This window comes from Muntiacus reevesi, chromosome 4 (assembly GCF_963930625.1).
Source record: "Muntiacus reevesi chromosome 4, mMunRee1.1, whole genome shotgun sequence".
Classification (NCBI taxonomy): Eukaryota; Metazoa; Chordata; class Mammalia; order Artiodactyla; family Cervidae; genus Muntiacus; species Muntiacus reevesi.
Genome location: NC_089252.1, coordinates 19,527,731 through 19,549,024, shown reverse-complemented (window position 1 = coordinate 19,549,024; position 21,294 = coordinate 19,527,731). Strand labels below are relative to the sequence as shown.

The 21,294-nt window shown below is 46.6% G+C and overlaps 1 protein-coding gene across 3 annotated transcripts in view; it reads left to right on the top strand.

Annotated features, from left to right (window-relative positions):
• Positions 1-20,371, top strand: part of FHOD3 (formin homology 2 domain containing 3) — a 511,278-nt gene extending 490,907 nt beyond the window's left edge. The window contains exons 28-29 of one of the 3 annotated variants that reach the window (XM_065932345.1): positions 4,856-5,017; positions 17,434-20,371. In XM_065932345.1, the coding sequence (XP_065788417.1) occupies positions 4,856-5,017; positions 17,434-17,516 (245 nt within the window). In that variant the 3' untranslated portion in view covers positions 17,517-20,371. The remainder of the gene's footprint in view (positions 1-4,855; positions 5,018-17,433) is intronic. The other 2 variants (XM_065932348.1, XM_065932346.1) reach the window with 2 other exon arrangements.
• The last annotated feature ends 923 nt before the right edge of the window (positions 20,372-21,294 follow it).

Below are 21,294 nucleotides of genomic sequence, written 5' to 3'. Positions count from 1 at the left end.
TATTGCTAGCTTTGTGCAATGTGGGCTCATTTTCACTAACTGATAAAAAGGATTAGAAAGCAAAGTGGTTCAGTCTCTCTGCACTTGTGGAGACTTCTCCTTTCAGGTGGCATGTCACACGGAGTAGCAAGTCACTACTCCTGCTACTGTAAACCATAAACTTTAATAAAATAACAAAAACTTCCCTTCAGGATACATCAGAGAACTGTGAAAGGAGAGAGAACTAGACAAATTAGAATTCTAGGTGAGCTGAGGGCACCTCTCTGAGAGCATTCACCTAGTCTGGGCCCAGGCTGAGAGTTAGATTTGCTGTGAGCAGAGTAACTTTAATAGTGAAGAGAAGCCAGCAGAACTTGCAGTAGTCATGTGAGCTGGCATAAGAGGATGGAGGTAGAGAGCTTCAAATGCAGACAATTTTCTTCATGGAATATTTTCTAAGTACTAGGGCAGCATGAGGAGTTGGGGAGGAGGAGGCTGTGTCAGAAAGGCTGTAGAAATTTTCCTACAGTCTTCAAGTTCTGAGGACACAAAGACAATTTAGAGTAAGCACCTTCAACAAATACATACAGATAATTAAAGACACAGATGGACTGATTCTCAATGAAAACTGCTATTTGGCCCCAATCCTGCTCAGTCCTCCCAGGAGGCTCAGTGGTAAAGAACCCACCTGCTAATGTAAGAGACACGGGTTTGATCCCTGGGTCGGGAAGGTCCCCTGGAGAAGAAAATGGCAACCCACTTCAGTATTCTTGCCTGGGAAATGCTATGGACAAAAGGAGCCTGGTGGGCTACAGTCCATGGGGTCACAAAAGAGTCAGATGTGACAGAGCAACTAACACAACAATAAGAACTACTCAGTCCTTCACTATGTCTGCTTAACAGAAAGGGCAAAGACGAGGGGGAAATGACACTGACTTCAGACTCTGCATTCCTTTCTACTCAAAGTACAGTACATAGTCAAAATTAAGAGCCAGGAAAACATGAAAATGTGACCAAGAAGAAGAAAAGTAGACTAGAGCAGCAGAGCCACAGGTGATCCAGATGTTGAAATTTGCAGTCAAATTTAGCCATTTATAGTTGTTTAAAAAAAAAAAAGGAAAATAGAGACAGATTGATCAAAAGGTTGAAATTTACTTAAAAGAATCAACTGGAAATTCTAGAACTGAAAAGAAAATATCTGATATGATTAAAAAATATGATGGGTTTGACAGCAGAGTGGTACCAGCAAAAGAGGTTGGTGAGTCCAAACAAAATAGGTTAATAGAAAATATACAAACTGAACCATGGTGAGAAAGAATGAATGAAACAAAATGTAAGAGATTGGTGTAGTGAAATGAAGTAAAAATCCCTCAATCGTGTCTGACTCTTTGCGACCCTGTGGACTATAGCCTGCCAGGCTCCTCTGTCCATGGAATTCTGCAGATCAGAATGCTGGAGTGGGTAGCCATACCCTTCTCTAGGGAATCTTCCCAACCCAGGGATCTAACCCAGATCTCCTGCATTGCAGGCAGATTCTTTACCATAAGAGATAGATGGGACACAGTCAAATGGTCTAACATATGTGTAACTGGGGTATCAGAAAGAAAAAATGGTAAGAAGTAATAATTGAAGAAATAATGGGTGAGAATTTTCCAAAGGCTCATGATAGATAGCAATCCACATAGTTTAGAGAAGTGGCAGGTCCAAGGGGGGGCTTCCCTGGTGGTCCAGTTGTTAAAGATCCGCCTTCCAATGCAGGGGACGTGGGTTAGACACCTGGTCGAGGAACTGAGATCCCACCTGCCTCGGGGCAGCTGAGCCCTTGCACCACAACCGGGGAGCCCGTGGGCCGCAACTACTGAGCCCCGTGCTTTAGAACCCATGCTGTGCAACAGAAGTCAGCGTGCCAGAAAGCAAAGACAGATATTTAAAGAGAAAAACAACAAATCCAAGGAGAGGAATTACTAAGAAAACCCTACCTAGGCATACCACAGACAAACTGCCAAAACCCAAAGATACAGATAACATCTTTAAAACAGCCAGAGAGAGAAGAGGGTACTCTCTGAGGAGCAACAGTAAGAATGATAACTCACTATTAACCGAAACTATGGAAGTCAAAAGAAAGTAGAATGGCACCTTTAAAACTGCCAAAGAAAAAAAGAAGTTTCTAACCTGTTAGAAATCTATACCCAGGGAAACTCTTTTAGAGATGAAGGTAGATGTTTATTACAGTAATATAATATCTATTTGAATATAATTATTTTCATTTTAGACTATTTTTTTGTTAGATTTTTAAGGGAAAAATTAGTTGCAGTGTTGTCTTTCAAACTACAATTTGCCTATTTTTTTAAAAAATGAAGTCCAAATAAAATGACATGGTACTATCATGGTCTGTAATGTTTTATCTGCTCCATCATCTCTCTCTCTATTTGCATATATTATATATAATAAGTTACACAGACATCTCAGTATATATCAATGTCTGGCTAGCACCTGGGAGACCCTGGGGAGCCCCCTTGGAGTCTAAGATATGGGCAGAGTTCTCCTGTGGCTGTATGTATGTGCACAAGTCCCAGAAACGGAATCATGTACACAGCCAAGAATGGAATGGGCTTCAGTGGTAATTGGGCAGTGAGGAAAGTAACCAAGGGGAGAGGGAATAAGGAAGCAGAACCAAGACTGAGGTCATGAGAAGATGAAAGCATCACAAAACTGAGTCTGACGGTCCTGGACAGATGGCCAGATACTCCTTGTGGGCATCTCCTGACATGTCACAGTGCAAGCAGATCCCCAAGAATGTATAAGATGGACGTATAGGTAATTCTCAGTGGAAAAATCAGATGATTCCTTCATTTCTGGCTCGTTTTAGGAGCCAGTTATATTGTATTATGAGCGAAGATGATTGCCTGAGCTTTGTGTTTTGGGAAGGGTAGCTTGGCATTTCAAAATGGGGCACAGAATTTTAAATCAATAGAGAAAAGGGAAAACAGGAAATTGCTGGGTAAAATGCAGTTGTTCTGTTGATGGCTTTGTTGTGAGGAAGGCTGTGGTTCAGAGGCTCTGCCGAGCCCAGTCTGAGAGCTCTGCTGCTGCAAGGCCTCTTGCCTTCAATTAGAACACCTAGACCAGCCTGACAATGCAGAAAAATTCAGCAATTTCAAAAATTCATTTCTGAGAAGAACATATTTTTAGAGGGTTTTATGATACTGAAAACACTAACCTTCTGATGGAAACAAGTAGATCAATTGCGATTAGGTATAAGCAGGAAAAGTTAAAATGTCCTGATTTTCTATATCCCAATGTTGTAAGTATGCTCCTACTCATAAAACAAAGCAATTTTTTAAAATGACCACAACAAAAGCCTTGTTAGCAGAAAACATCATTGTCCTATGGCCTCAGTCCTCGAATACATGCAAGTGGTCAAACACGGGAATTCTGATTCTCGTTTGCCAAGTATGAATTTTGTGTGTATTTAATTTAGTCATCTGAATTTTACTAGCAGAAATTATGACTAAATTATAGTATATTGCATATTTGCAGTCTATAAAATGTACAGTCTGTTGAGCTGTGATCAACTATTCCCCTACAATTTCCATTAATATCCAAACACCAAAGGTTTGAAAAATTAGTATAGAACTCAAAATTTAAGATAAATGTTTACTAACATATTTTCCCTGTAGCTTGAGAAAAGCTGACTATTCTTCAGCTTTAGCTGGACCTTGGTCAAGTTCAGGGTACCTGTGTTCCACAAACAGAGAGTCTGAGAACACTCACTTGCAGGCTCTTAAAGTCATATGTTTATTATGAATAGAAATGTAGGCAGAGAAAATTCACAATTTTGAGCACATTGTACATCTTTTTTCTTACAGAAGCATAGTTCCCATCTTAGAGAAGAGATTTCACAGAGAAGTTGATCAGTCACAGAGTTCATTTTTGATGAATCAAAATAGCATTCATTTCTAAGTGTTTAATGTGATTTGAGAACCCATGTTTTTGTGGTACTTTCTTCTTGCTGGTCTAGAGGCAGGTGCTTTCATGTCAGACTTGGACTGTTTTAACAAATAGCTATAAACAAATTTTTTTCTGGTCAGGAAGTAGATGAAGGTACCAAAGAAAATGTTGTTTTGGGACTTCCTTGGTAGTTAAAGAAGTTGGTTAAGACTCTGCCCTCCCAATGCAGGGAGCCCGGGTTTGATCCCTGGTCAGAAAACTAGATCTCGCATGTTGCAACTATGGCCTGGTGCAGCCAAATAAATTTTGTAAAAGTAGACAATGTGTGTTCCCTCCCCTTTCCTAATGGAAGAGGGCAATCCTGTTATGATTTTTAAAGGCTAGGTAATCCAAAGATGAACCACATGTTACAAAATGAACCACATGTTACAAAATCCATTGACTTTTATTTAACTGAATGAGCAGCTAGGGTTAGTTGACATACACTAGGCACATACAACCAGAGATAGACAGCTGAAACGTAGCAAATGTGTCAGGACATTTCTGGAGCGCATCACTGGGTGTCTGCGATGTGCAGGGGCCATGTAGCATCGGGAGGCTACCCCCCTCCCCCACCCCCCCCATGACTACAGGACCTGGCAGGTGGAGACATATCCAGAACAGTGAGAGATGGGGTCACAGCTGTGTGACAGGGGAGTAGGACATAATGTGCCGCTGGCATGATTCCTGGGAGGCCAGAGCCCCGAGGGTGATGGTCCCGGGTCACTGCGGTGCCCCTGCAATGGGGGCGGGTCAGCTCCCTCGTCCGCCAGGCTCCGCCCTGACTGGCCCCGCCGGGCTCTATTGCTGACGGGCTTCGCTGCCGCAGTGCTGTGTTCTCTTGCTCTCTGAGTACCTCGTGCTCTCTGGTTGTTTGATTCTTCAGGATCCGCTAGTTCCTGGACCATGGGCACGGATGACTCGCCTAACGTCACGGACGATGCAGCTGATGAGATCATGGACCGCATCGTCAAGTCAGCCACCCAAGTGCCCAGCCAGCGAGTGGTGCCGCGGGAGAGGAAGCGCTCCCGCGCCAACCGGAAGTCTCGTGAGTGCCTCGGAGTCGGGATGCGGGACTCGGGCTCCTGGGAGCAGCCTCCTGGCGCTCTGTGACCCGGGAGGGCGGGGACTCAGCGGTGGGATTTCGTGAATTGTCCCTGGTGCCCGGAGGGCCCACCTGTGGTCTTCGACGAAAGGGTTTTGTGCTGGAGCGTCAGCACTGGCCATTGAGGAAGGAGATGTGCTGCAGCCGCCTGTCCACCGTGGTTGCCATGTCTGGTCAGGCCTCCCCTGGTTCACACATTGTCCCCAGGAAGGTCTGAAAGGCCTTTCGATGATTTTGGTGTGCAGGGGTGGATGTGGGCCAGTTGCCAAGTACTGCCCTGAGTGCTTTGCTGAGGCCATATTTCTGCCCCTCGCCAAGCATCAGGGGGACGCTTTCTGGGCTGGAGACTATTCCCCAGTGGTTCACTGCTGCCCGTGAACGTGCTGAAGATGAGCCCAGAGGTGGCAAGTGATTTTATAGGCATTGCTGCTGCTGCTGCGTCGCTTCAGTCGTGTCCGACTCTGTGCGACCCCATAGACGGCAGCCCACCAGGCTCCTCTGTTCATGGGATTTTCCGGTACTCTTGCCTGGAAAATCCCATGAACAGAGGAGCCTGGTGGGTTGCCGTCTATAAGGATGGTTAAAATCGTTCATTTTAGCCTAGGTTGATCAGGCTTTTTAAAAAATTTCCTACCAAATAGAGGATATTTCCTGCTCCCTTTTACCTGCTCCCACTGGCTGAATGACAGGTGTGGAGACGCCTCTGTGGGCACCAGGCTGAGTCTCACAGGGACGGCTCACTTCGAGAAGCAGGTTCCCTGAATCCTTTGACATGGCCATGGCCCTCCTGTGTTTCAGAAGAGAGCTCCCCCCCAAAGCCTTGGCCTGCTGCCGGTCACTCAAGAGACAGCTTGAGTCTCCACCAGCTCAGCCTCCAGGAATGCTGACTGGGACAGGGATTTCTGATGTTTCATAAAAAGGATGCCTGGTCGCCTCCCCTTGTCTTCGCTCCCAGAGTGAAAAGAGTGCCCCTCAGGAGGCAAGAGTTCAGTAAGAACTCAAACTCAGAGCCTCCCCATGCAGTGCCACCCTGCACTCATGGGAGGTGGCTGCGTTTTGGGCTGCATACTGTGGACGCCCTGGTTCTGTTTGAACTGTTGTCATGCGTGTTTCCAGGGTAAATAACTAAGCCGAATTGCCACAGGCTCTCAGACCCCGCCCCTTTCATATCATTGCCTTTAGATTCTGACATTTCCCCAGAAAAGTAAGTGCCACTTGACACCGCTTGCAGGAAGAGGCAGAGCCTCGCAAACTACAGAACTTGGGGGGTGGGGGCTGTGGTTCTCAGTGAGTGAGACAGGAGGCTGGTTTTTGCCACGCTCCTAGAGGAGGTCCATCCTGCTGGTACACGCTTCGAGTACCTTCTTGAACTGTGGCTCTCAATCATGGGCGCACATTAGAACTTCCTGCAGAGTTTTAAAAATGCCAGGTGTCTGGGCTGGACTCAAGCCGACCTCTGGAGAGCCTGTACAGTGGGGTCCTCCCCGTGCCCCTGGGTGACTGGTGTCACTAGAAGGACTCTCGCTCCACTTTGTGTGGCCTCTGCCACACTCCCTCCATTTTTAAAATAGAAACCTATCATTTAGGGGCACTTTTTACATCTTTAAGAATACATTTGTGGACTCCAACATGGTTGTCTTTATGTTTTCCAACATTTTGCTATTTCCTGGTGCTGCTTGCCATCCTCCTAGTGCTCCCATGTAAAATCTTGACTAGGGGCTTGCTACTTAAAGTTGTTCCTCAGACAACGTGAGCATCTCCTGGAGGCTGGTTAGAAACACATGTTCACAGGGACCTCTCCAGGGCAGCTGATTCAGAACCTGCATTTAACAGGATTCCCGGGGGACCTGAGCACAGTAAGGCAGAGGTGGCACTGGGGTCCGAGGCCAAGACTGGAATCGCAGGGTCCCCAGATGTGCATATCTTGGGGGGCAGGCTCTTCTGCTGAAGCTCACCCTCACTGTCTCCTCACTGCGTGCTCCAGGTCAGGCCTGCACATGCCTTTTTCTGAAGAGTGTGAAATAGCATTCTTTATGTTTTAACTTAATTTTTCTCTGCACACTGGGAAGGTCTAGCCTCTTGTGGTTTGCATCTCTTCTGTTTTGTATGACTTGTCTACATCATTTGCATATTTTCTCTTGCTGTTTGCATAATCAGAAATCTTTTTCTTAAATAGCTTTTTTTAAAAATGAAACTTATGAAAGACTTTTGGGGTCTTAAGTAGATTATCTTCAGTATTTGTCCTTTATTGAAACTGAAAGTCGCTCAGTTGTGTCTGACTCTTTGTGACCCCATTGACTGTAGCCTGCCAGTCTCCTCTGTCCATGGAATTCTCCAGGTCAGAATGCTGGAGTGGATTGCTGTTCCCTTCTCCAGGGGATCTTCCCAACCCAGGGATCGAACTCAGGTCTTCCACATTGCAGGCAGATTCTTTGCCGTCTGAGCCACCAAGGAAGCCCTTGTCCTTTATTACCCTCCTCTTATTCACTTTACTAAACCAGTAACCAAATGGAAGACACCATGCATCAGTGGGCAGTGGGCAACCTCGGTGCAAGAGTCTCCACTGGGAAGAGCTAGGGAAAGCACGCTGGGGGAAGTCGGACCATAGGAGAGGAGTAGACAAAGGATGCCAGGCCAGGGATTGCCCTCCAGAAGATGGGCAGGCTTGGGCCAGGGATCTCAGAGAAGACTGCATGAGACAGGGGCCTGACCAGTCCCTGGAGGCCCAGGTTATGTCTTCCTCCTATACATTGTATGTCTGTCTTGGCAAAGAGTGTTGGCCCTGCCCTCTGGCCAGATTCTTAGAGAGACACATAATGTCACTGGAAACAATAACACAGTCATAATTAATTTTCCTCTTCAGTCTGGCCAGAGAGATATTTTGCCTGTTTTTGTGGTTGACATAAAATAATTTCCTGTGGTATCGTTTCCATTCCAATCTTATGCAAAACAGCCCTATATTCTTTTTATTTAGCCAAACATATTTTGTCCCGTGATGCAGTTGCTACAACAAATACAGTTCTGCATGTATGTAAGTGTTTATCTGTAACAGGTTTCGTTTATTAGTGATGGCACCATCCACAGAAATTTGAGATGGGGAAGTTACTCTGATTTCTATTATAAAGGGATGTAAACTCCAGCTTTTCAGAAGAAGTTAAAGGAACAAGAAAAAACCAATTTGCAAAATCGACATGAAGTTCTGGTTGGGGCCTCACCCTGGAACAATGCTGCATCGGATTTGATTGTATAATGGTGGCAATGAGGCAAGTGGATAAGTGAATAACTAACATATTTGGGCTATAACTCATTTAGCTAAAGACAATAACAGTCCAGCTGTTGCAGGAAACCAAACTGAATCCAGCCCATAACCTAGAAATTTATGACCTGCAAGCCACTCGAGACTCCTCATGGATACTTAAACTTCTGCTTTCATGTTTGATGCTGGTGGCCAGGCTTACCCCCACCAAGAGTCCTGCTTAAAGCCTGAAATATGCAGCCAGTTGGGATACGCCCAGAGCACCGTAATGAATTCCCAGGTTCCCAGGCTCTGTTCTGCTGTTTTCCCAGCTGGAACCACCAGGGTCTCAATAAGTAAAATGTTTTGAATTGTCCAGTTGATGTCTAGCCTGTAAAATGTCAACATAAATGCACCTCATATGCTCCCCAAGAATCTAGCCAAGGCTCTTGAATCAGCTGGTGGAGGTGGTTGAAGAGAGCATTCTCCAAGTCCTTTGTTTTCTTCTTATTTTGGTTTTTCTTTTCATCATATTGGGGCAGGTATCCATCTGGTCAAAAAGTTCATTTGGGTTTTTTCCATTACATCTTATGAAAAAGTCCGAATGAACTTTTTGACCAACCCCATACTGTGTCCGGGCAGGAAATGGCAACCCACTCCAGTATTCCTGCCTGGAAATGGAGGAAAAGGGCCCTTGTGTTCTTTGCTCTGGGACCCATCTTCGGATAAGAGTCTCTGCCCCGCTGACTGTCTGCATGTCGCCGTTAACCTGGCCTGTCACAGGGCAGAGGGGACACTAGGGACTCGAGGTTTGCCTTTTACTCTTTCCCAGCGGAGCCCAGGTCTTGTCCCACTGAGAGAGGCCGGATGCCCCCTCTCCTGCTGTTTTTCTCCAAGAAGGAGTCTGGGCCCCACCTGTAATGTGACGATGGATTTTTGGGCTCAGGGCTATGTTTCTATAAAAATGCGGTCACTCTGATGTGACCTACAAGGAATCCAACAGTGTCTAAGGAATAAAAGTTAGGTTCTTTATAAGAACGATGTTTCAGTGCAAGTGGCCAGAAGTCTGATTCTAGGAGCTGCTTGGAAAGGAACATTGAACTCTGACTTGATTTCATGACTGGACTCTCATCTCACCTCTTACAAAGCTTCACCCTTCCTCTTGAAGGGCATGTGACGTGTTCATGTTGATTCAGTATAACAAAGATCTTATTTTATGACATATTGAGGGATGTTGCCATGCTGTCTGTTACAGAATTCCATGGAGGAGGAGGCTGAACAAATCTGAAAAATTATTGACCCAGTTTTAGGGAAAATGGTAGCGATGCCTCACAAATTATTAGATTGAGTGCTGGATCTGATCAGTTCTCAGGTTAATTGTAATTTTCCAAGGTGGTGTTTGAAAATGTCCAGAAATTTTCCCACTAATCCCATTAAGAAAAATGTCCCTGCATGTTATTTACATAGTTCTTCCCTCCTGACAAATTTTACATTCTTTTATAGGGCTAACAATGGAAAGAGCCAGAGGCTTTAAAATAAATGCTGTTAGAATACAGTAGAGTAAGTCGTTAGTAAAAGGACCAGAGTTTCTCAAACTTTTGTCTTCTCAACATCATTACTGTTTACTCAGAGCCTAAATATACTTCCAGCTCATTAAAGCTGGACTGATTGCCCCTCTGAAGACAGCTAAGAGCACCCACCTATGTACACAGGCCGGGGCACAAAAAGATAAATGGAATCAGTCCAAGAGGAACCCCAAAGTCTCCTAAACCTGGTGGCGAGTCAGTGCGTTTTAGAGAGCCAGTATGTAAGGGACGGGCCTCTGGAGAGAAGCGCCACCCCCATCAGCGCCCCCTCCCGGCTACAGGAGTAGAGTGGCCAGAGAGAACGGAGCTGACAGCAGCTCACTGGTTCACGGGGCCGACTCTAAACCTATGGTGGGTGTCCAGCCCTTTGCACTGGAAAAGGAAGATGGGGAAGTGAGGAAGGTATTTGTAGCCTGGCTCTTCATTGGGAGGGCCTGGGAGGCAGGGCTGGACGGACACAGGAAAGAGGCTTTGGAGGAGTTTGCCAAGGGTAAGCTGGGAGGCATACTTAGAGCCTGGGGACTTGGGTGCTTTCAGAACAGACCCCAAATCATCTGAGCCCTGGAGGCAGGTCCAAAACAGGGTGTACAGGCCCCACACACAAGCCCACGAGAGCGGAAGCAGCCCCTTGCTCTGGAGTGACTGGGACTCTGGTGTAACGGAAAGCTCAGGCCTTGGAGTTAAAGAGGCAAAGCAGAGCTTGGACGCATTTCCCTGTGCTGAATGGCTCTCCGGCTGTGTTTTCAGACCCATCGCCCTCCCAAACTGCCAACTAGCGTGTTGAAAAAGGAGGCTGGCTTCTGTGTCCTTCACCATATCTGTCTGAATGGCAGGCACCCTTTTGCCCTGAGGGAAAGTTCAAGAGAAGGGAGGATCCGTGAAAGAGAGGAATCTGAGAATTTGTCTTTCCTCCGTCAGAGAGCTATTCTGGGAACAAAGCAGAGGGTTCTCGGAAGGGGGCTTCGGAAAGTGCCAAGCACCTTACTGACAGGAGGTGACAGTGGTTCATCATCTTTGCGGCCAAGTTCAGATGGAATCCATCTCCATGCTTGAGAATCTGCACAGTCATAACACAGAGGGGACTGGCTCCCATTTAAATGGCTTGGCTTCACTGAGCCTGTCTTCTTCCAGCCAGCGAGGGCGGTCATGCCAGCCTCCCGGGACAGTTGTGAGGGTTAAGTGAGCCACCTGTGATGGGGTCTCACCATCCCCCTTCCCGTCACGCTGGTGTCCCAGGTAGGAATACGAAGCTGCCTGTAGATAGATGTGTAAGGGCTGCCGTGCAGAAGTCACCCAGGAGCTTGTGCACAGAAGACACGCCCACCTCATTATCACTTTGCTACCATCACCCACCTCACTCCCTGCACACCACTGTCCACCTCACTTGGTCTGCTGTAATTCGTGGACAAGACCCATCTTGGCCCTCTCTTTTTACCCCCGGGACCCTGGTACAGTGGCTTGCCCCTGTACACAGAAGCTGGGTTGTCAGCACCGTGTGTGTCTAGTACTGTTGTGACATCTTGGATAAGCACTAAGGAGCTGGGCCTCATCTGCAAAGGGTGAAGGCAGTTCTGTCCTGCTCAGGACTTTCAACAAGGCTGAGAACTCCGAGCCCAGAAAACCATGGAGGGAACTGTTTGATTTCTTTGCTCCCTGGCCAGACTCCACCCTCTCTCCCCCCTGTCCTCCCCCACTGCTTGACTCATAAAAGGCAGTCTGCTTTTGCATTTTCGCTGATTGCTTTCTGTTCAGTGCCTACCTAGGGACCAAAGAGCTGGTGGAGGAGCGCTGGATGAGTACATAGCTACAGATCTAGGAGGGAAGTGGGGTAGGGACTCTGCACAGCCACGACCGTGGCCGGACCAGTGGTTGTAGAAAGTGCCTGATATCATAAACGTTGGGCCTCCCAACAGTGGCTGAGTGGTAAAGAATCTGCCTGCCAATGTAGGAGGCAAGGGTTTGATCCCTGATCTGGGAAGATCCCCTGGAGAAGGAAATGGCAACCCACTCTAGTATTCTTGCTTGGGAAATCTCGTGGACAGGGGAGCCTGGCGGGCTACAGTCCATGGGGTCGAGAAGAGTCGGACACAACTTTGTAACTGAACAACAGCAATAACGACCATAAGTGTTGCCAAGAGCTGACTCAGCGTGAGTGAACTTAATTCTCGGTCAGGCCTGCCGCCACAAAGGCCATCACCTTTCTGAGCGGCTTCGCTGGGTCTCAGTCAGATGGCAATGACTTAAGTCAGGGATCTGCGCCTTCCAGGAGACCAGGCTTCCTGTCCGGGGTACGTATGACTGCAGCAAGGACTGTCTGATTCTCACTCCATTTAAGATGCCACAGATCACCTGTTTCACTCTCAGCCTTAAATGTTTCTCCTGACTCAGACAATTGCCCCCATGTGGGGATTGGACCCCTGCTTCAGTTCCCCCACCCGCTGAGGGCAGGTCCAGTCCATTTTCCCCCTAGTTCCTTCGTCCTACCGAGTTTTGCATGGTTCTCTATATTCTTTTCTGCTGGTCAGGTACTCCTGTCCGCTCTCCGCTGGTGTTCTGCATGCACTTCTGTGTCTGAAGGTGTATTCCTGATGTATCCATGGAGAGAGATGTACTCCACGTCCACCTACTCCTCCGCCTTCCTCTTCCTAAGTCAGGGATCTGAATCTCCCAGGAGGTCAGGATGCACTGCGAGGGTCTCTCCCAGAGACACTGGTTCTTGGTGCCCCAGGCTGAGTCTGTGAAGTTGAGTTTAAATCAACCAGCTTTGGGAACCTTGGCCCCTTGCTGTAGTCATTCCAAGTTTTTTTTTTTTTTTTTTTTAGCTTTTTATTTTGAAAGAATTTTAAGACTTAACAGAAAAGTTACACTTACTTCAAAAGTAATCTCAGAGAGTTGCCTTCTATCCTTCACCCAGCTCCCCCCATGTTAACACCTTGCACACTGCAGGATAATGTGTCAAAAATTAGCTATTAACTCAGCTGCAGTCTTGACTCAGATTTCACCAGTTTCCCACTAATGCCCTTTTCTGATCTGTGATCCTACTTCGAGTTCCACGTTGGATTGTCATCATGTCTTCTCAAGTTTTTTCTGATCTGTGGCAGACATTCATGACCTTGACACTTTTGAAAAGTACCGGCCAGTTATTTTGTAGAAAGCTGTCAATTTAGGAAACCTTGTTTTTAATGGACAGGATTTTGTGTGAAAAAAAGACGGAGGGCAAAAGTAAGGAAATTAACCTAAAAGGTTAAAGAACTGACATTGACCAAAAAAAAAAAAGCCAAAACCCACAAAAATCCCACAGAATGTCTAGCATTGAATTACTAAGAATGACACACAGCTCCTGGTATTTAAGTCCAAAGGGGCAGGACTGGACCCATCATTTTTCTCCCTCAGCAGACAGGTCCCTCCAGGAACAAGGACTGCATAAACTAATAGCTCTGATAGCAGCTGGGCCAGTTACTTCCCAATGCCAAGACGCAAGCATGTAGGACATCTTCAAGTTCTGCTGTGAGTCCCTGTCATCCTAGACACGCTGTTCTCAGGATACTCATCAGAACAGTGTTTAGGATCTTAGGGATTACAAACAGCAACAACAGCTAATTTCCAGATCACTTGGCATTATATGACAAAAATTGGAAAAAAAAATCTGTCAGTGATTCAGAGGTGAAGGAGCACACATGTGGCTTTCTGTCACATGGAAGCAAAACTCGGTCCGTTTGCCATCAGAATGAGAAATGGTCCGTGCGTGGGCTGCCAGCCTTGTCAGGGCACAGCTGTCTCCAGGGTGGGCTCTGGTCCGAACGTCTTGGCCCGAATCCTTCTCTCCCACTCTCCGTGTGCGCGGGGGCCAGGGTCTCTGTCTCTCCATGCCGCTGTTGCTCATGCCCTGTCCTCATCTCATAGGGTTTCCACACAATTGGGATGAAATAACCCATGGTAGTGCTCAGGAAACGGCAACCGCAATCGTCATTTTTCTCAGATTCAACTTAACAGTCACCTGGGAGCACTTTGGAGGATTAAACAAAATTTTTTTCAATTCAAGAGTTGCAGGGGGAGGCGGGGAAGAAACAAGAAAACAAACTTAGGATTTTTCCATGAGCCCCAGGCCCCCTGTGCCGCATGTTGACCGCAGAGGTGCCCTGGGTCGGATCCCGGGGCTGGCGTTCTGGGAGCTGTCACAAGTGCCTGGGGCGTCGAGTGGCTGCTGGTGCCAGCAGAGTGACCGGGCAGTCTATGGAAGGGCTGCGGGGCAGACAAGGATAAACATTTCCACGGTCTGTTCTCTGTTAAGCAGCTGCGGGGAGGGGAGGCAGTCGCATGTGACAGGCCGGGGAGCTCTGAGGCAGCCGGAGCGTTCAAGCAGGCAGCAGGAGGGAGGGCAGTGGAAAGGGGCCCAGACGTTATCTTATCAGATGGAAGCCAGCCCCCCCACTCCCCCGCCTTCCTCCTTGCTCGCCAGCACTTGAGACGTGCTATTTGAGAATGCCCTGTTTGATGGGAGGCTAGCTTCTGCTGTGTGAGTCCCATATTCTGCTGATCCCCTCCTTGTTATACGTCCCCAGCCCTTCTTTGCTTTCTGGAAATTTTCTGCGTGAGAGTCACCCCCTGTGCCCTTCCCCTCACTCCACGTCCCCATCGGCTCCTGGCCTCCTTGAGATGACACTTGACTTGAGGTGGAGGCTCCTGTAACCTCTGTTGAATGAATGAGTGAACTTGACGAGCAGGTAGACACACTGTAAGGGTCCTTTCCCTGTAGGACTTGAGTTCGGGTACCAGGCTGATTTCAATTACCTGCATTTCACATCTACTTTCCACTGGTAAGGTGAATTAACTTTGAGTTTTTTAGCAAAGTGTTCAAATTCTTAAGGTCCTCTTCAGGGTTGATATATTTCTGGGAGAATTTATCTGAATTGTTAGGAACGCCTACAGAAAGTAGGATTCCATAAATGGGGCAAATTTTTCTTTGAATCCCTACCTTTCAGGGACTCATCTGGCAAGCAGAGGGACATTTACTTACACTGGCTTTTTGCCACAGCAGAGAAAAGCCTCGACTGGAGGGGTCTCAGGGGTCTATGGCATTAAAACATAGGAGTAGACCATGAGGTTGAGGGCAGCAAGGCTGGTACAGCACCATTAAGCTTTATTCTGCTCTCTGGGCTGCTCCCGGATCGGCTGGCCCAAGGCCCATGTCTATTAGGAGAGTATAGCCTGTTCTATAAGGTGCCAGGGTCCTTACTCAAATATTTACAAGAACTGAGCACTCTAATTATAGGGCTAACATGTGAACAGAGGTGAGAGAGGCCTCTTTCAATGCCCACCAGCTCGTGTGGTCACTGGGCCAAGCGTGTAATCCATGAAGGTGCAGAGCTGTGCAGAGCAGTGGTCACTAGCCGTGCCACCTCCTGTTGCCAAGGAAACATGAGATGCCCTCATAGTGCAGCGTGGACGTCTTCAGACAGAAGCTTGTATCTTGGATAAGAGGTCTCAGCCGTCCTTGTCAAGAATGAGAAATATTTCATCTTGTTTTCTGCCACTAAAATTATTATCTTTCTTTAACAAACCCTTGAAGGAGTGTTTAAAGAACATAAAGGGTATTACAAAGTAGTATTTTTATTGCTGCCCATAGAACAAATTCCATTACTCAGTTACATGCAATCTGCCTCCAGCCAAGGCTCCGGAGCCAAGCATTTTGTCTGGATGAGTTAGATACTCAGTCTGGAGCCCAGGACGTCTGGGCTTGGGGGAGGGTGAGCTGGTGCAGGAGCAGCTGTGGCCAGGGGGCTCTGGGGCCCTGCTGGGCTTGGAAATGCAGTAGTGTGTGCGGTGGCCTGATCTGAGGGTACCCTTCACTGCAGAACTTTGTGCTGCTATTAAAAACCCTAAGTGTATCCATTCTTTGAGTTAAATAGCTGAGCAAACAATAGGTTCTCCATGAAGTATCTGTTGACTGACTGATGGATTAGGTGTTGGCCCCTGTCCAAAGTAAGACTTCCCTGGTGGCTCAGATGGTAAAGAATCTGCTTGCAGTTCAGGAGACCCAGGTTCGATCCCTGGGTGGGGAAGGTCCCCCTGGAGAAGGGAATGCTCATGCACTCCAGTATTCTTGCCTGGAGAATCCCATGGATAGAGGAGCCTGATGGGCTACAGTTCATGGGGTTCCAAAGAGTTGGACACAATTTAGCGACTAACACTTTCCCTTTCCTGTCCAAAGTGCTGATTCCTGGGAGAGAAAAAAAATGTTCATTAGTTGGTATTAGCCGCTGTTTGTTCTACCAGAGAGAGACCTGACTCTTTCAGGCCCTTTGTCCACGGGCTAAGTGGGCTTTTTGCCCAGGGAGGCATCGATATGGGAGTTGTCTGCAGACACTCAAGGTGGGGACCTCGCCCCTGTGGAGGCCTCAGAGAACATAGGCCCCCTTGTCATAGAGGGAATGTGGGGAATTAGATCTGGCAAGGAAAGTGAGAAAACAATAAGAGTGAGCTTTACTTTCTCTGCATTCTGATCAAAGGCCTTCCCTGGTGATCTCAGGGACTCTAGCTGATTGATGATTTAGAGTAGATGGGAGATCTATGACACATTGCTTCTGAAAATAGAACAGATATCCCAAACTCAGTATGACTTCCATACAGAGTAGGCCAAATACAATTTATCAATTCAGGAAAATGTAATTAGGAAACCTTTCAAATGAAAAGACCAGTCTTGGAAGGGCCAGCTGCCTCATCCTTCAGCCTTATCCAGCCTCTATTTTGACATTGAAACTGATCACACTAAACAATGGAAAAGCCATAATGTCAGGCAAACATAAGCCAATTCTCAGTCGGTTAAATATGAGTGTTCCTCTGACCGCCAGTTGTAAACCTCAGGGCGGGAGGTCACTGGGCCTTCTTGGGCTGTGTGTGTCTCACAGAGACCATCCAGCAAGTCCCCTCAGAGGTTTGGCCATTTGCTCCTTGTCATCAAGTCCACACGGAGTCAGTGGTTCTCCTCTGTAGAGGCTCTTTGATGAGTTGAAACTGAGATCACGGCGCTCTTGGGGGTCTCATCCTGACGACTCCCCCCTTGTGCCAGGTTCTGTTAACACCTTGCTGGGGGGCCTCTGCAGAGGTTCGTCCCTGCAGATTTGCGGGATCATCTCACCTCACTTGCATCCGCGGAAAGTGTGTTTTCCTGTACTCTGGAATTCCTTACCAGCCCTGATCTGCTCCTTGTGCTGGGGAGGGCTGCGCTCTCAGCAGGCCCCCTGCGTCTTGTAGTTCGCACCCTTTCTCAGACAGCTCATGAGGGTGGGCCTCTCTCTGCCCCACCCCACCACGCGGTCCCCTCTCTGCCCGACTCTCCAGGGCGGTGCCTGGGTCATCTCCTGGGCAGCCTCTGGCAGCCCCTAGATTTTTTTCCTGCCCTGAAAACAGCCAGTCAGCCGGGGCTCTCCAGCAGGGGTAGGGTGGGGCCGGGGGTCGTGAGCGCTGTGACTGCTCGGGGAAGGGGCTGGCTGCTAACCCTGCCCTCTCTTCTCGCCCTTCGTCTCTGGCCCCGGCAGTGCGGAGGACCCTGAAGAGCGGCCTGACTCCGGAAGAAGCGCGGGCGCTGGGCCTGGTGGGCACCTCGGAGCTGCAGCTGTGACCCCAAGGTGCCCTCAGAAGCCTGTCTGCGCCGAGTGTGAGCTCCTGCTTGGCGGGAGCCCCTCCGGTGGGAGGTGCGGAGACTCTGACGCCTGAAGCTTCTGAAGGAGGGGCGCGCACGTCTAGATGTCACTGCCCGGCTTGTGACACGGACTCCGGCGTCCCCTTCCTGTTCTTTCTTCATCGTGTCCGCTGTGTGTGTCTTTTTTCCTTGGCACCTGGCTTAGTAGTTCCAAAGCGTGACGCCTTTTCTGTGCCAGGAGCAGCCCCTTTTCAGGAGCAGGGCGCTTCCGTCATAGTTACCATGGTCATGATGCAGTTTGGTTAGGTTCACAGACTGGGTCCCTCCACCACACCAAAACATGCAGATGTCCACTCCAAAACTGTACACAGAAGAAAGCACAGAGTGTTTACTGGTTGTGGATTTTAGATGTATTATTAATAAATGTTTATACAAATTCATAAATGTACACCCTGTTTCAAATACTAAATAAACAGAGTTTAATGCCGTAACTGGAAACCTTTATTCTCCTGCATAGAACCTTAAATAAGCTCCATAGGCTCAGCTCCTTTTGGATCCACAAAACCTCTTCTCAGGTTCGTGAGAAGGACACTGGCTCCGTATGGCCTCCAAGCCCTTTGGATTTCCTTTTGTTTGTTAATTGAGTGAAAAACGCTGACATGTGCTCTTTGTAACTCCAGATTAATTAGGCACGGTCTTCCTGGCAGTACAAGTTAGCAACAACCTCCCATGTATCACCTTACCCGCATGCTTTGTTTTTTCTCCTTTGTGATGCTGAAGCAAAAACTAGCAGTTTAAAAAATCTAAATTCTGCAACTCACTCACAGGCCTTTGATGTTAAAATTCATTTTCTCAAAGAATTTACAAAGTCACCAAAAGAAAAATGAAAAGTTGAAGCTTTGTCTGCAGAGAACTTCAGAATGAGAAGTACTGTCCTTGGCACTCAAGCACAGCCATCAGAAGCTCAGACGTCTAGAGGGGAAGATGCTTGAGGTGCTCTCAACCACAGAGCCACTCTGAGGGGCCTGAACTCCTCCACAGAGATCCTCAGCCCCTCACAGGGCACATGGCTCCCTCTGAAGAACCTCCAACTCTGAAATCAGGGGACGGTCAAAAATTGCCGTTGCTCAGTCGTGTCGGACTCTTTGCAACCCCATGAACTGTAGCCCACCAGGCTCCTCTGTCTATGGGATTCTCCAGGCAAGAATACTGAAGTGGGTTGCCATTCCCTTTTCCAGGGGATCTTCCCAACCCAGGAATTAAACCCAGGTCTCCCACACTGCAGACAGATTCTTTACCATCTGAGCCACCAGAGAAGCCCAGTATTCAAGGGGGTGGTGTCAAAAGATGGTCAGGTCACCAATTCTATCAGTGTCTCACCTCCAGAGCCTCTGTGACCCTGTGTTCCTGAATCTGAGAAGGTGTCATGTAGAGACAGGATGCAGTCATGTGGTCTGAAGTGCTGAAGATAATATATTCACCCCACTGGCCTTTGTGACTGTGCCCAGCCCCGCCCCCCAACCTTCTGCGTCTCCACTCTCTGGGAGACAGGGAGCTCTTTCAAACAGGCATTTGTCAAATAATACGTGAGTACCCCCAGAGAGCCTAGAACCTGCAAAAGTTAGGTCTGTGTATTCCAGACAGCTGAGTTTATTTAGTCACTTTATTGAAAAGGGTGCATAGGGTATTAATGTTTATTTCCTTATGGTTCTAAATAACGTGTATTATATTCCACGTGTGGTTTAATGGTTTGTCAAAGCCTCAGCCTGGAATATGAACATGGAGTTTCTGTATCACTGGGGATCGTGATGGGCAAAGAAAAGGAAGATGAATTTTTTTCCCACACATTTAATGAACAAATATTTTGATGCCCTTCCAAGGGTCCCTGGTGTTCCTCTGAGAGTTACTGCTGTAGAATAAAAGGTCACATTTGGAAATAAGTGACTGAATAAATCTAATGTTAATTTTATTTTATGGATTAAAATATTCTCAGAGGGAGCAAGCTAAGTCATAATTTCTTGGTTACAGCTAGGTAAAGAAGGCCTCCTTTTACTGGAAATTGTTAGTAGTTTGTAGTGAATCTGAGTGATTTTCTTCTGTAGTTCATTTCCTCTTCTTGTCACCATTCATTCTGTCTGCCTCTACTGGTGTTTTTAATTCAAGAAGTTAAATTTTTCTTAAAGACTTTTGAGAAGCATTAAAGTGAATCGTACTTTGCAGTGTGAGATGTTGCTAATTGTGCTGGTCATCACTATATGTATTCTTGTGCCTATTTCTTAATCTGGGTTGAAATTACAAAATTGCTGGTAAAGAAAGGCAAATATCTTTCTTTTAAAGATACCCTTGTTTTAGTTTCTTTGGAGTCTTGAGGGTTTTTTTTTTTTCTATTTAAGAAATAACTTACTGAGAAGGTTTAAAGTGAAGGGGAGGGTGCACAAAGATGTAACATGCTTATGGATGGGAAGAATACTATGAAAATAACTACTATTATGCTCAAGCAATCTACAGATTCAGTGCAGTCTCTATCAAAATACCAATAATGTTTTCACAGTAGTAGAACAAATAATTCTAAAATTTTATGGAATCACAAATGATACTGAATAGCCAAAATGAACAAGAGAAAAAACAAAGTTAGAGGCATCACAGTCTGTGATTTCAAACTATACTGCAAAGCTACGGTCATCAATGGTGTGGCACCATTACGAAACAGACACATAGATCAATGGTACAGAATAGAGAGCCCACAGATGACCTCACACTTACATTATCCATCCGTGACAAAGGAGGCAAGAATATACAATGGGGAAGATACAGCCTCTTAGATAGTGTTGGAAAAATGGACCGCTACGTGCAGAAGAATCAACCTGGCCTACTCTCACACCATACACAGAAGTAAGCTCACCATGGATTAAAGAGTTACATATCAGGCCTGAAACCACAAAGCTTCTAGAAGAAAACATAGGCAGTGTGCTGTTTGTCATCAGTCTTGGCAATATTGATTTTTTTTTTTTTTTTTTGCTCAGGCAAAGGAAACAAAAAATAAATGGGATTACATGAAATTAAAAAGCTTTTGCACACTGAGAGAAACTATACCCAAAATGAAAAGACCACTTACAGCATGGGAGAAGACATTTGCAAACAATATATCTGAGGAGGAGTTAATATCCAAAATATCCAAAGAAAATCTATAATTCAATGTAGGAAAAAAAACTTGATTAAAAAATGGACAGAGGGCCTGAATAGACATTTTTCCAAAGAAAACATATAGATGGCCAACAGGCATCTGAAAAGATGCTCAACATCATTAATCATCAGAGAACTGCAAATTAAAGCTACAATGAAATGTGTTGGAATGGTTATTAGAAAATATAAGACAACAAATAACAAGTGTTGGGGAAAATGTGGAGAAAAGGGAAACTTCGTTGGTGGGAATGTACATTGGTGTAGCCACTATGGAAAACAGTATATAGGCTCCTCAAAGAAATTAAAAATAGAACTATGATATGACCTAGCAGTTCCACTCATGGGTATTCATCTGAAGAAAGCAAAAACACTAATCAGAAAAGATATATGCACCCCTATTTTTATTGCAGTATTATTTATAATAGCCCAAATTGGAAGCACCCTAAGTGCCCATCAGTAGATGAATGAATAAAAAGATGTGATATATATGTGCACACACTGAGTGGTGTGTTAGTCATAAAAAGATGAAATCTTGCCATTCTGACAACAGGGATGGAACTAGAGAGTATTATGT